This window comes from Anoplopoma fimbria, chromosome 12, assembly GCF_027596085.1.
Source record: "Anoplopoma fimbria isolate UVic2021 breed Golden Eagle Sablefish chromosome 12, Afim_UVic_2022, whole genome shotgun sequence".
NCBI classification, from domain to species: domain Eukaryota; kingdom Metazoa; phylum Chordata; class Actinopteri; order Perciformes; family Anoplopomatidae; genus Anoplopoma; species Anoplopoma fimbria.
The window spans coordinates 24,468,362-24,483,288 of record NC_072460.1 but is presented as its reverse complement, the minus strand read 5'-3'; the positions used below and the strand labels follow the sequence as shown (position 1 = coordinate 24,483,288).

The 14,927-nt window shown below is 40.4% G+C and overlaps 2 protein-coding genes across 2 annotated transcripts in view; one reads left to right on the top strand and one right to left on the bottom strand.

Moving 5' to 3' along the window:
• The window catches only part of zbtb46 (zinc finger and BTB domain containing 46), a 64,482-nt gene extending 59,625 nt beyond the window's left edge, over positions 1-4,857 (top strand). Inside the window, 2 exon segments of the mRNA XM_054609137.1 lie at positions 2,974-3,149; positions 3,930-4,857. Of these exon segments, the coding sequence (XP_054465112.1) occupies positions 2,974-3,149; positions 3,930-4,364 (611 nt within the window). The 3' untranslated portion in view covers positions 4,365-4,857.
• Positions 4,858-8,505: 3,648 nt separating this feature from the next.
• slc2a4rg (SLC2A4 regulator) overlaps positions 8,506-14,927 on the bottom strand; it is a 50,490-nt gene continuing 44,068 nt past the window's right edge. The window contains exon 8 of the mRNA XM_054609421.1: positions 8,506-14,439. Within this exon, the coding sequence (XP_054465396.1) occupies positions 14,328-14,439 (112 nt within the window). The 3' untranslated portion in view covers positions 8,506-14,327. The remainder of the gene's footprint in view (positions 14,440-14,927) is intronic.

Genomic DNA, 14,927 nt, shown 5'->3' with positions numbered 1-14,927 from the left:
AAAATTATAATTATATTAATTAAAACAAATAAAAAATAAAATAAATACATTTGAAAATAAAATTAATAAATAATAAAATAATAAAAACAAAGGTAATTTATTATATATAAAAAAGAAAAAAATGGTGGTTACTTTTTCTTCAAACTAAAAGTAACCCATGATTACCCTCGGTGCTGTCAGATCAGTGCAGATGGAGGGGATGTGCTGAACGAGACAAAGCCCTCTAAAACAAAAGACCAGTGGCAGCTCAGATGGGGGTTGGGTGGTGTCATTTTTTCTCCCCTCCGTCCCAGATCTACGAGCCTTCTAGTTGCTGGAGCTGGACAGTAATTGGTCCTTCACGGCTCCGGCCCTTCTTAACCCCTGACCTCTTCATCTGAAGAGGACGTGGGGACCGAGGGGCAGATGCCCCTTAAACCAGATGAGATAGATATAGATAATGGTGTGGTTGGGTGGGGGGATGGAAGGAGAGGAAAAAAGGAGATGGTGAAGAGTAGGTGGAGGTTTTTTTGCAGAGCTGCAGGATATTAGAATCAATGCGAACACTGGCGTCAAAATCGTCGCTAATGTAAATTCACACCGAGTTCTGCCAAAACGTGGTCGAGTTTACAGCAGACCTGCAAATATAAACCCAGATATGTTCGCGATACAGTCCAGTTATAAAGGTTTACTGTGTATACACCCATACTATGAGTACTAAACCCAAAGGAAGGAATCCCTCTAATAATCCACGGACGCTGCAACACATAGAACTCTACTTTCTATGTGTTTGTGTAAAAGCAGAACTGGTGTCTATTGGGAACGTTCTGTATATACGTCCACAAGAGGAACTCCCAAATGCCAAAATCCCATCTCTCAGGTCGCCCATTATGTGGAAACAGAAGTTCAGAAAAGTCAGCAGAAGAAAGTGCTGTGAATACTGTAGCGGTTTTTTTTTGTTGGAATTGTGTTTATTTAAGTCTAGACTATTTAATTTTCTCCTTGAAATATCAAAAACCCATGTACTGTAAACAGATATGTACTTTTCTATACAAAATGACATCCTGCTTGTAGTTTTTATGCTGTAATTAAACTGTGATGGAAAAACTTCTCTAGTTTTTTTTATCTTGTATCTGCGTCTTTCACATCATCCACACAATCACATTATTTTGCCGCTCTATTAAAAACAAAAACTGGAATAAAATGTGAATCTTAATTGTGCAGTTGATGTGTGCTTACATGTTTTTTCGTGCTGTCGAGTGTTTAATCAGAGCAGAGGTCGCTTTGCAGAAGGAGGTAATTATGTTGTATCACTTAAAAGCTTATAACCCCCGAGCTGTGTGTTTGATCCCTCTCCTCTATCTACAGCCGTCGTGTTGTGATTGTGTACTCGTAAATCCAGTCCTGATCTCTCACGGCCACACACACCGTACGCCTCCACTGTAAAGTTTTCTACCACACACACATTTCTGTATTACTGACATTGTGGGGAAATGCAGGTCCCCATAACGGAAAACATTACAGTTTAGAGGGACGTTTGGGTTTAAAGTTATGGTGAGTCACCAGGAAATTAATGTAAGTCAATGTTATGTCCTTTAAAGCCATGGAAACGCAACTGTATCTGTGTGTGTGTTTTTTTATGTTATTTCTACATAGTGAGGAGCAAATTTTTTTTATTTTTTATGACAGATAGAGGACATTTTGGGTTGATTGAGGGTTCAGACTTGGATTAAAGGTTCAAGTTAGAAGAAAAATTATGGAAACGGGTATGTTCGTGTATGTTTGTTCTTGTACTTGTTACATAGTGAGGACCTAACAAGTTTTTAACGACATAGTGAGGACATATTTGAAAAGTAAGGAATTTTGGTAGCGGTTAGGATTAGGGTAACTCTCCTGGAAATGAATGAAAGTCAATGTTATGTCCTAAAAGTAATGGAAATGAAATTGTTTGGATGTGTTTTCTTGTTCTTGCTACATACTGAGAACCGAAACAGGTTTTTCTTCAGAAAAGTAATGGAAGTCAATGTTGCGTCCTCTTAAGTCATGGAAATGTGACTGTTTGTGTGTGTGTTTTCTTGTAACCACATCTTCTTCAAAGGCCTTTTTGGGGATTCAGATGTGGTTTTAGGGTTCTGGTTAGAATAAGGTTTAGGTTGGAGTTAAGGATTTAGATGTGATGGTTATGGTTGGGTAAGAAGAAGCAGCTATGGGTAGTGTAAATCTCTAGGAAGTGAATGGAAGTCAATGTTTTGTCCAACAGAGTGAGGATGTTTCGGCTTGACCTCACTTTTTCAACAGTCTGTTGGAGATTTAAGACTTAGTTTTAAGGTCAAGGGGAGGTTTAGGGGCGAGGGATTGAAACATGTAAATCAGTGTTCTCACAAAGATAGATGTATACACACACACACACACACACACACACACACACACACACACACACACACACACACACACACACTGTTGACTTGGATGTCCTTCACCTGGCTTAACTACCAATTTAAGTCTGGAGATAATTGACTTACGAGACCTTCTACACAAGACTGACCAGATATTAACATTAGTGTTAGGTTTTAATTTTCTTTGCTGAGGCCTCCCTTTGTGTTTGTGTGTGATTTTATTTCCCTCAGCCTCCTTGTCATCGTCTGTGTTTGTCTTTCTGTCTGTGTTTTGCTTTCCATAGCAGAGACCCTCTAGAGCAACTAAGGCAGACTGACTGTTGTGTTGTGTTATGTATGTGTGTGTGTGTGTGTGTGTGTGTGTGTGTGTGTGTGTTTATAGTATCTCTTTGCCTTTATTGCTTTAGTATGGAGGAAGAGCTGTTGCCAGGGCAACTGTAGCTTTGACTGGGATTGGGGTGGCCATGGGAATTCATGGTACATTTCTCAGACCACGCCGCTAATTAAATGTAATAACTGAAAAGTGACGTCTCGGTTTATTTAAAAGAGCTTCATTCAGCACTAATCTTCTTTCTCTCACTCCTTCTGTCCCCTACAGTGAACGACTTCACGGTGATCCGTAAAAAGTTCAAGTGCCCCTACTGCAGCTTCTCCGCTATGCACCAGTGTATCCTCAAGAGGCACATGCGCTCCCACACCGGAGAGAGGCCCTACCCCTGTGAGATCTGTGGCAAGAAGTTCACCAGGAGGGAGCACATGAAGAGGCACACACTGGTGAGTGCAGCCAGAGATGGTGTTATTATAACAATGGTTTGAAACGGTAGACACTTCCTGTCACGACGTTTGTATGCATCGCCCCGCCCATCCCCCCCCACCTTGTTTGGAAGAGTTATTGAACGTCGTGTCGATGGACGATGTATTTCTATTTTGTTTTGCTAACATTAGATATTTACGCAGCTAACTGTCATAATTAGCATTATGGAAATTTGTTTGCCAAAGTTAGTCGCCGGTAATCGCAAGAGTTAGTTTCAGAGACGGAGAAATTACTAGAATAAAGTAGGGCCAAGTACTCTTCCCATTATTCCATCCATCCATCGAGTTATCGTATAAATGATACTATTTCTTTATTATTAGAGAGCAATAGTAAATAAACAAAGAATAAAAAATAAGACAGGTTTCTTAAAAGGAACAAGTAATTGGTTTGTTTTAAGCGCATACATTGATATTATCGGTCAAAACTAAACCCATTTAGTGCATTTAGGTAAGAAACGTCTAAAGCACCGATACCGGTAAATCCAAGGGTTTTTGAAACAGCAGTCCACATAGCAATGGTTACATCACTACTTTTTTATATACAGTCTCATTGGAGTAAATTAAACCTCGTAAAGGTAAAGCCGAGGTGATACCGATGTGACACATAAACAGGAAACCGACTCTCAGGCTCCTTTCTGAACAGTCTCTGGCGCAGCTCTGCGATCACCAGTAGGGGGCAGTAAATCACATGTAACAAAGTGTAAATAAAGATAATTGAAATGGTGTTTTTCTGTTCAACAGGTCCACAGCAAAGACAAGAAGTACGTGTGTAAAGTGTGCAGCCGGGTCTTCATGTCGGCAGCCAGCGTGGGAATCAAACACGGCTCGCGGCGCCACGGCGTCTGCGCCGACTGCTCTGGCCGAGGCATGGCGGCGCTGCTGGACCACAACGGGGAGGTCGGGGGGGACATCTCCCCGGAGGAGGAGCTGTACCCGGGCGACCGTTTCCACGACGACCAGGCGGAGTGCGACGGCGACGGCGAGGAGGAGATGATGGCGGAGGCGGACGGCGAGATGATGGGCGAAGGCGAGGAGGAAGGAGGCAAGTGGAAGGACTCGGGGATGGCGGCGGAGACGCACGGCGCGATGGACAATGAGAAGGAGGAGAGCGACTCCTCGGCGCCCGAGGGGGAGCAGCAGAACGGGAGCGAGAAGGACTTCACCTGGATCTCCTAGAATCCGCCGGACTCAACGTCACAGCGGCTCGTCGACCAAAAATCTCTGAAGATCTCTTGCGATCGATCTCTCGGGGCGGATTCCTCTCTGCTCTCTTTACCCGTTCGTCCCACCGTGGACGGGCCTTTCCTTTGAACGGAAACGCCGTGGGGTGAGGCGCGACAATGATCTACAATGCACACACACACACACACACACACACACACACACACACACACACTTCGGCTATTCTCGACGTCGGTAGAAGAAGAAGAAGAAAAGTGGTCAAGAGAAGGCTGGAGTGCGAAGCTTTTTTCTGCTTACCTCCTTTTACTTCTGATGCAGTGGTTTTATTTTTTTGGGTGTTTTTTCTTTTTTCGTTTCTTGAGGGTTTCAGGCCGGAGTCCTGTAGTTTTCTACTCTGTCACAACAGGAATCAACGAGGACGCTGCCAAGGACACGGCCAACGCTAGACTGCAACTTTGTGTGTTTGCCATCACAATCACCATGGAAACCAAGGATCACTGACGGTGTGAGGGGGGGGGAATAAAGCCAGGGGGGAGGGTTTCTGGTGGAAAAGTGTCTCTCTCTCCGAGTAGAAGAGGGAGAGTCTGAATCTATTGCAAAGCGTCGTGTGTCGGAGGAGCCGGCAGCCCGGCGGCACATCGTGGATGCAGAGTCCTACTGCCACAGACTTGCACTTTAATGACAACTGACTCCTACAAAACGCCCTGAACCCGTGGTTTACATTTTTCTGATCCAATCTTTACGTACCTACACAACTCGGTGACCGCACCTACCTTTAAGGACATATACTCCATATGTCCTCTTGACTGTTATCACGATATATATATATATATATATAAAATTAAAAAAAATCACTGAATCTTTGTGCAGATTTGCTGTTTATATATTAGCATTTGCCCTTTTTTTTTTTTTTTTTTTTCAGTGGGGTCCTTAACACTTTTTTCTTCGCTTAAGTTTCCCCACGCGGTTTCTATCAGTCCATTCCAAAACGAATACCGGAGATTTTGACGGATGTACATAGGATTTTTAGAATTTTAAAAAGGGGGGGGAGTGTGTGTGAGACAGAGAGAGTGTATTTTTCTGCTTCCTTGTTTGGAGAATCAACAATGGAGCCACATGACCGACACTATTAACTCTTTCTGCCTCTCTCTCTCTCTCTCTCTCTCTCTCTCTCGCCGTCTCCGGGTTCAGTTCCTCTCACAGTTGAGGTTGTGATGATAAGACACTGAAGGAGGAGCTGCCTTTGTTGTTGTTATTTTTTTTTTTTTTGGTTTCTTTTTTGTTTTTCAGTCATGTAATTCCAGTCTTTTCCTCAGTACAGAATATGCAGCCTCTTTTCCACTGGTTTATCTTTCCTTTGATGATATATATATTTTATCCGGCTTTTTTTCGTGAGTTTTAAAGAAGAGGATCTAAATTGTGCTTGACATTTTTTGGAGTTTGATATTACGTAAAGAGTGTGTGATATAATTTGTTTTGTTAAACGGCTATTTATTGAAAAAAAACCTTTGTGTGGATTTCCGGATTTTTTGGAGAAGCCTCTCTCTCTCTCTCTCTCTCTCTCTCTCTCTTTGTGTGTGTGTGGTTGTGTGTGTGTGTTTGTATGCAAGAATGTTATAAAAGAGTCTATATTGATTTCTTAAGATTATTTCCATGTTTTCGGCGACGTTATTGACAATTCAAGTGAGGCAGATAACATGTCTTATTATTATTATGATTATGAGAACAATGATTACTGTTGTTGATGTTACTATTATTAATTATTATTAAGTGCTGGATGCTAAGCTTTATTGTGTGTTTTTTCTTTTTTTTTGATATTTTATATCTTGTATAAGAAAAAAAAGCTTTTATACTTTGCCTTGTTGTGGACAGCAAGCCATAAGGCTTTTATCGACCTTTTATCGTGCCAGTTTACGCTCTTTCTGTCGTATTTGCTTTTTTTACCGAAAAAATTCACCGTCAAACTTCTCTGTTAGATATTGATTGAAACATATATTCAGCACACGCTTTTTTGCATCACTTATGTACACTAATTGATTAATTATCGAACCAAAAACAATCTAGTACCTTTGTATACATGAAGTGCTTTCGTTTCACAGTTCGTGTGTGCAGGAGCTTTTTGGGGATTTTATTGTCGTGGTTTTGTTGTTTTGGTTGTTTTTTTATTTAATTTTATTTTGAAACCTGTCACTATTTGTCACAGTTTTGAAAAAAGTGCACATGTTATGGTATTATTGTGTATATGAAGAAGGGCTGTGTGAAAAGGACCGGCTAGCTTTTGAAGATTGCATCTTAAAACTAACCAGATTGAGTTTTTTTTAGTTTCTACTGTCTCACTCCTCGTGCACGACACACAATCATGAAGAAACGCAGCATGCAGACAACATGCTGCGTTTCTGTCTGCCAGTGTTTCACTGGCTTGAATCAAAAAAAAAAAAGAAAAAGGGAAAGTGAGAGCTGCAGTAGTTTCTCTGGGAAACATTTTGTTGCCATGGACTGCACTTCCCATCAACCTCCACTGAGAATCTGATTTGTGATGCTTTCTTCACGTCTGGCAACTGTCTTTATTTTAGCCGTTTTTTATTTATTGTGTTTTTCGTTCGACCAGTTTATCAAAACGTTTTTGGGTAGTAAGACAAAAAAAAAAAAAAAGGAGAAAGAAAATGGGATTTTTTAAATGAATGTCAATGGTGGGTGTGGAAGGAGCCCGTGATCGGTGACAAATCTCTGTCCTGTGGTGCAGATGTGGACCACTGAGAGACATCTGGATTGTATGTGTGACTCCCCCTTCCCCTCCCCCACCTCCCTCCCCTCCCCCCCGGGCCCTGCGCCCTTCTTCTCGCGACCCGTACTGTACGTCTTCTTCCTCATACTGGGTTGTACTTCAGGAAAAACAAAAAAAATGTCCGCCATCAACCCCTCAAATATGTGCCTCAATGACATTTCACCCTGCGTGCTTGTGAGTGTGTGTGTGTGTGTGTGTGTGTGTTGGACGGATAGAGATTACTAAGACGATCAGTGCAAAAAAATATGTTTTCGTGGGGGGGGGGGACTTTCAAAGAGACAAATCATGATGGGGCGACTATAGATTCTCCTTCCCGCCGTGTGTCGACGACCTTTCGTGCCCTGATTCTGTGGTCTTAACTGCATGCCTGTGCTCATCTTGTCATACCAAAGCGACGTCTTCGGCATCTGCACACAACCGTCTCATTCCACACGATGCAAAACTGGAACTGTTTGCTCTGCTGCAGATGATTATGGGTATTCTTAGACGTGTACAAATCGCAATCCTCATTTAGCCTGTATAGCTTGATTCACACGTGCAAATCATGAAGCCATAGATATGGGTATATCTATATTATACTATATTTCAAATTTGGCGCTTTTTACTTTAGATTTTGTTCTTCTACTAAGAGTGATGTGTGTATACCTTCATATATATGAATTTATATTACTATTATATATTATTTATTTTCTCTCAAGTTTCGGAGGGTCTTTGATTTGTAAAAAGGTCGCACTTGAAGCTTGAGGTTTGTTTATTTTCATTGGGAATATTGTTCAATATGATACTGACTTTATATTGATGATTATCATAAACCTGTGTTTGTAACAAAAATGTGTTAAATAATCAAAAAAAAAAAACTGTCCTGTTTTTACACCTGTTTTGTTTTTCGGGCAGATTTAAGTGCTCTTGTGCAGATTTCTTTTTCTTTTTTTTTTTTTTCGGTTGATAGTACTGATCACAAAACATTTTTACAGCCAACCATGAGCCTCCTGTTTTTTGATGTTGGGGCTGGCCCAGCGGCCGTCCAAGCCTCTTTCTAACTTCATGTTTAGTGGAAGAATTAGCTTGACTTTTATTTGCAAAAACCAATCAGTCTCAATAAATTTTGAAATTGCTGCTGTAAAGAAGTGAAACACCTGTGTGCTGTGCTTTTTCTTTGTTTAGTTTTCTTTCTTCCTGTGGAGCTGGTGTTGTCGTTACCACTGCTGTCCACTAGAGGGCAGAATGGACAAGTCAAAGAGGGAAGACACAGAGGAGTTAATCCTGTCTATTGATTTTATATTTCCTTATTTAGAAGATTACAAACATCCGTTATTTATCCACACATAAAATATTTACCCGACAGCAGACTTCTTCCATTCAGGTTTATTTTCTTTCCGTCACATTACATCACATAGATCACATTATCAGCATCATACAGGTTCATCCATCTTTTCAAGCGCTAGTCGTAAGGCTTGACATTCACACAAATACTCCTTGAGTGAACCACTCCTCAGAAAGTGCTTCCTCCACCGTGCGTGGGACTGCTGATGAAGACCAGAGGCTGATCCATCACACATACACACACACACACACACCACACACACGGGAGAAATCTTGCCTTGCCAGTGAAGACCTGAGGCTGACGTCACGTTTACCCTCAAAAAAAAATAAAAAAAGTGTGTTTGTCTGGCTGCAGTGAGCTTTTTTTTTTCAGGAGGAAAACAAACCACATCAGCCTCGGGTTATCGGTTACTGAAAGGTGAAATCGAACACATAAAACCCTTCAGTGTTGTATCTCCTAACAAAAAAAACAACAATAAGAACAAGAAAAAAATAGAGATTCTAGACATGCAAAACAACCTCAAATTCAACCAGACAATCAATCAATCAATCAACCAATCAATCAATCAATCAGTGAGGAAAAACAAGCAGGAGTCAGTTTTCGCACCAGCCAGTTTTAAGGCTCAGTAAAAACACAACAGGAGGAAAAAAAGCCAGGACAGACAACAATGAGAGCACAGCAGACGAAGCAGAGAACTGAGTGGAGCTGCCGTTGCAATGCATTACATTACATTTGATTTGGAAAAAGGAGATCTATTGGCTTTGCTGCTGCTGCTGCTGCTGGTTTGCACACAAAAAACTGACAAATAACATTCAAAAGAAAGCAGCACGTAAATTATTTTAAAACACGTGGAAATAAAAATGAAAGGCTTTTTTATGTTTTTGTTTTTAATGCACATTTCAAGGGTTTTTAGTTTAGCTTAATAAACTGGGTAAAGGCTTGGGTGGGACCACAGTAAAGCTGGAGAGGACAGGAGACGAGGAGGATAAGTCTGTTAGGAAACAAGTGGAAGACGCTAGAAAAAGAAACGGACAAAAAAGCGTGCTGTCGGTTGGAATGTGCAGGGCAGGATAAAGATTCCCACACGGTTAACGTCTTAAAAAAGCTCGAAAGAATTATCCTGCCTAACAACAACTTAACGTCACAACCACAAACAACAATCCACGACGAGAAATGACAATTGTTTTGGCGGGGAGAAAGACAAAAAGACAAACAGTGTGATGTCACAATTATAAAGCATCTCATTGCACAAAGTAAGATAATAAAGCAATACTGCATGGTTGCATTATTTGATATGAATTAGCAGTGTGGCGACAGATGTGAAGGGGTTAAAAAGATTTGGATAGAAAAACGCTACAGGCAGAAAACTAGACAAAGAAATATAACAACAAAAAAGAAAAACGTGTTTTTGAAGGTTTTACATTCAACAGATTTTTGTTTTTCTCCCCTTTGCCTTTAAGCTACAATGTACATTTAATCTTTTTTTACGTGTTATGTTCAATATAGCTTCTCAATCGACTTTGAAAAAAATGAAAAAATGAAAGAAAATATTCTGAGCAACTATGCTGTAAAAAAAATAAAATCATATAACAAGATAACAACAAGAGAAAACAACAATATATGAAAAAAAAGAAGCGCCTCACGGTTCTCTTTATGTTGCATATTTACAAGAAAGCCCTGAAACTGCAAAATTCCATCCATATCGTCACTGCGCCTCTCGTGTGTCTGCTCGCCATCAACTCTCCACTGCAAACCCGTTAACAGTCAATCTCCATCTCTCATCTTAAAAGGTGAAATTTGAATTCATCCATAAAGTCCATAAAAAGCATCTTTGTACCCACAGTTCTCTCTGGCCATGAGCCAAGCTCTTACTGATTCCACCCGAGTCTGGATCGTCACGGTGAACAATTTAGTGCAACTTGAAATCTCAGTCTGTCCCGAATCTAAAAAAAACATACGTAATGACGCCTTTGAAGTTAATTAATTAAAAGAGTGAGTGAGTGTGCATCTCTGTGTCTGTCCACGGCTTATCTTTCTCATATTCTTGCAGAAATCTGCATTATATATTTTGGGCTGCAGGTTATGGATGCGTGCAAAAGGACCTCCCGTGTTTTGTGGTGACTCACACTTTCTCAAAACAGATTTTATTATCTTTTTATACTGTTTTGGGCCGCTAGGAATAAACACAGCTGAGTGCATCGCCGATCCCCCAGCAGCGGGGAAACAGCTAACAGAGCTACTTGAACACACACTACTGAGTACATCGTCACCACTTCGAGGTCAGATTGTTTGAAAACGTCTTATACAACAACTTCGAGACCATTGCCTGCGTACGTCACTGCTTGTTTTTGAGAGTAACTGATGTTTGTTTTACTACACATTAGAGTCCATTAGTGTCTAGACGGGTGGGGTTAGCCAATTGTGGGTTGTATTAATTTAATCACCAATACAGCAGTGGTTGATTCAGACACACCTGGCAGATATTTGCATTCTACTGAGTGCACATTGCTAGTTAAGCATGTGAATTCTTTAGTTATGACTAAGGTCACGGTGACCTTTGACCACTAAAATGTAATCAGTTTAACCTTGAGTGCTAGTGGACGTTTGTGCCAAATTTGGAGAAAATTCCCTCAAGGCGTCTCTGAGAACGGGACAGACAACGGTGAATTTCAAGAGGTGGAATAGTGACACAATCGGTCCCATTGACATCCATCAAAAGGCATCGACCTCTAACCCTTCTGGTGGAATCTTAAAGAGCCTCGGATGGAGAGAGACCTGATGGGTTGCAAACCAAAGATTAAAATCAAAAGTGGTATCCAGCACTAATAACAGGATCTACACAGTTTCTACCTCTAGCTCAGTAAAATGTAAAATAAGAAAGGAAGCACAAAGACGTGCGTTATGGATAAAAAGTGTGTGAATATTGTAAGAAAAATAAAAAAAATACCAGGCAATAAAGCATTGTATAAGCATCTGTTATCATTAATGTGTAGCGGCTGACTGAGACCGTTGTTTTCACATCACTGAGACAAGGTCCTTGGCACTTCTCCAAGGAAAGGCAGAGTGACTGACTACATAAGTACCACACCTCGACAACAGCCAGTGTGTTCAGCACTCTGACAACGAGAGACCAGACATTAACTGTCAAATCACCTTCTTTTTTTAGTAATGGGGGACCCCTTAATCCCTGACACCCCATTTAATCCATCAGGCAGTGACGACATCCCTCCCACCCTCTTTGAGAAAAAACAACAAGTCCTTTCACTTCAATATTTGTGAATATAAAACATCCATGTATAAAAACATGTCTTTTTGCGCAGAGCAACGTAGTGCAATTTCATCAGGTCAGTAAACCTTTATTCTCCTTTTTATGTTCTTTTCATTGGCACTTTGTGAAGTTTCTGACCGGAAGAAGCTTATCTGGGATGCGGCTGGAAATAAACGATTTACAGGCGTTTATTTTTTCAGATCACACAAATAATGTGATGTGAAATGAGATATCATTAATTATTATAACGGCTAACATGTGTTTTATATGTCTGAATTCAAGCCTCGGTCTCCTTTAACCGTGGTACACAGCACCAGCGACCTTGTGCCGACAGCGTTTGAAGCACAGGTGTTTCTATGGCGACGGGAGGTCTGAAGTCGTAACTGTACCTCGGCCCTGCTCGTACAGGAGAGGACGGATGGCGCCCCGTGTTTGTCACACGTCGCCATGGCGATCAGGTCGTTTCAGTGTCAGGAGCGCTTGAGAGAGTTGAGTCTGCTGCTGACAAATTACATTAATATACATCTACTGTCGGCAGATCAGAATAAATACCAGTTTGTGAGGGAACTTTGTGATTTGTTTTGATATAAATAAATTAATGGACTTGTCTATTGTTTAGGAGGAAGCAGGTTATTATCTTGAAAATATCATTTTTGTCAAATCAGAACAAGTTAACAACAACTTTACAAAAGAGGGAATTTATGAATGAGTAAAAAACGACTACTGACTTGCAGTTATCCATTTTACTTTCATCATAATTATCCCCAATAAGAGATCACTATTAAGACAATTACAAACGCTGGAGGAGAACAGTTTTAGGCTGGTGACCTTCAAAGAATAATTAGTTAAATTGTTGAACTGTTTTTATAGGAACGTTCCTTTAATGCAGCAAAAATATGTCTTGCAGTAAAAATCCAAGCTGCTTTATTTTTATTTTTTTTCTTTCATTGTTGTTCATCTTGGATAATTCATTAAAATGCAACAGGCAATAAAACGGGCTTTAAAATGGAAGATTCACATTTTTTAACGGTGGGGAAATATTGCTTTTCTTTTTAATACAAGTCAAAGGGAATTATAAGAAAAAATGACTATTTCTAACTATCTAAAAATCTACCACCTATATTTTATATTTCATCTAAAACTTGGGAACGTAGTTCTTACATTAAGGTTTTTCAGGCCACTTCTAAAAAAAAGTAAAAGTTTTAAATTCAGACTTGATTCTCATTTTTCTTTTTCCAAAATGTTCTACCAGAGTGAGATAGCATTCTGAAGGATTAAAATACATCTAATAAAAACACAGGAAATAAAAGTCTTGGTTCCTATGAAGTTATCTACAAATGCTGCAGTGAGTTGGGTAACTTCTCCATTTAAAACTGTAAAATAAAAATGGATTCAAATGCCTGATTTATAAACAGGAAGTGATCGTTGGGTTACAATCTCTACGTTATTCACCTATGTACATCCGTCAGGCTCTACGTTAAAGATACAAAGGGCAGTTGTCATTCATTGTAGGAAACAATCTCTTTAAGAACGTCAGCTGTCAAAGAAAACAACCCTAACATCAACGACAACCACAAAGCAAGACAATATCAAACGCTGTAATCCTGCCGATTGCACGGTGCAACTACAAGTTGCTTCAGCAAAATCACTGCTGAAAATAAACTCTGTGTAAGAATAGATATATCTCAGACATACGCTGTGGCTTCAGTGATACTCTAAAAGACGACTTATTTCTTCAAGGTGCGTTTCTCAAGAGATAATTCATATATTGTGTACATCTCTCAAAAAAATAATCTGGAAAGTCAAAAGGGGGAAACATTTTTTTTGTACCACTTTTCGTGTTTGAGCGTTTTCTGTGCATCATTGCAAAAAAAAAAATTACAAAATATTACAAGAAGATTAGCTGGCTTTGCTGAAGTTTGCTTAATGAACAGGAAGTAGATAATGAATAATATGTCGATAAAAATAAAGTCTGTATCCGGGAAGGCTGCAGAAGACGGTGATGTTAGATTTAAGAGTACACTCAAAACTGTTGGTTGTAAGAGGAACAGTTAAAAAAGCGGATATGCTACAGAAGTGTTATCTGGTGTTAAAAGTCATGATTCACCCCATAAACAGTAACTACATGATGCTCCTATAATGAACAGATTATACTGACAAAAAAAGAAAAGCTTATCTGTAGTCCTTAAACATTGCCTTGAGTTGAGGCTGTGAAAAGTGGAAAAGTGGAAAAGGTAAAACAAAAACAATGAATCAGATTGTTCCAGATTAGATGTTTTTCCTTATTCAGTTTCAGCTTTAGAGAAGAAAAAAAAAGTCTCCCAACCTGCAGTAAGTCCTTTTTTTTGTTTGTTTTTATCCGCATTTTTATTTTCTCTTTGTGTGTTTGCAAACGGGGAAAAGAGAGAAGGCGAACCCCCCCGCTGGGTCCGGAGGAAGCGGCACTGAGAGCTCAGTTCGTGAAGAAATCCTCCCCTCTTCCTCCCTTCGTCTCCCTCGGTGGAAGAGTCCACCTCCAGCCGTCGCTCCGAGTGAGGAAGAGCTCATTTCATCACGGACTCGTAGAAGGTGGGGTCTGGATTAGTCGGTGAATCTCTGGCAGGCTTTTTTCCAGCGACAGGCTGTGCACCACATGTCTCTCTTCTCCATGCCGTACACCTTTCGGCACTTCTTCGCCTCCCCGCGGGGTTTCCTTGGTAACAGCAGATGTGACAGCATAAGGACACGCACACAAGCACATCCAGACGCCCACGTAGAGACACATATGTGTGAAATGAGCTCCAAGGCACATGGATGTGTGAATGTAGAGGTAGGGTCAGGTGAACATCCAAACACACTCACACACACACACACACACACACACACACACACACACACACACACACACACACACACACACACACACACAGGTAATAAATAAATAGAGGGAGGCCAACTGCTCTTTGTTGTGTGATCTGATCTCTGATGTGCTTCCTGCTTGTTATCAAGCAGCTCAAACTATCGACAAAGTAAACAACCTGATCATTTCAGGTAATCTGTGGAGTTCTAGGGATGATAGAAGAAAGAAAGAAAGAAAGACAAAAAAAGAAGAAAGACATAACGAAGGAGCGACAGAAAGAATGAAAGACAAAGAATGACAGACAGCAAGAACTAGAGAACAAAAGAAAGAACGAAAAGAAA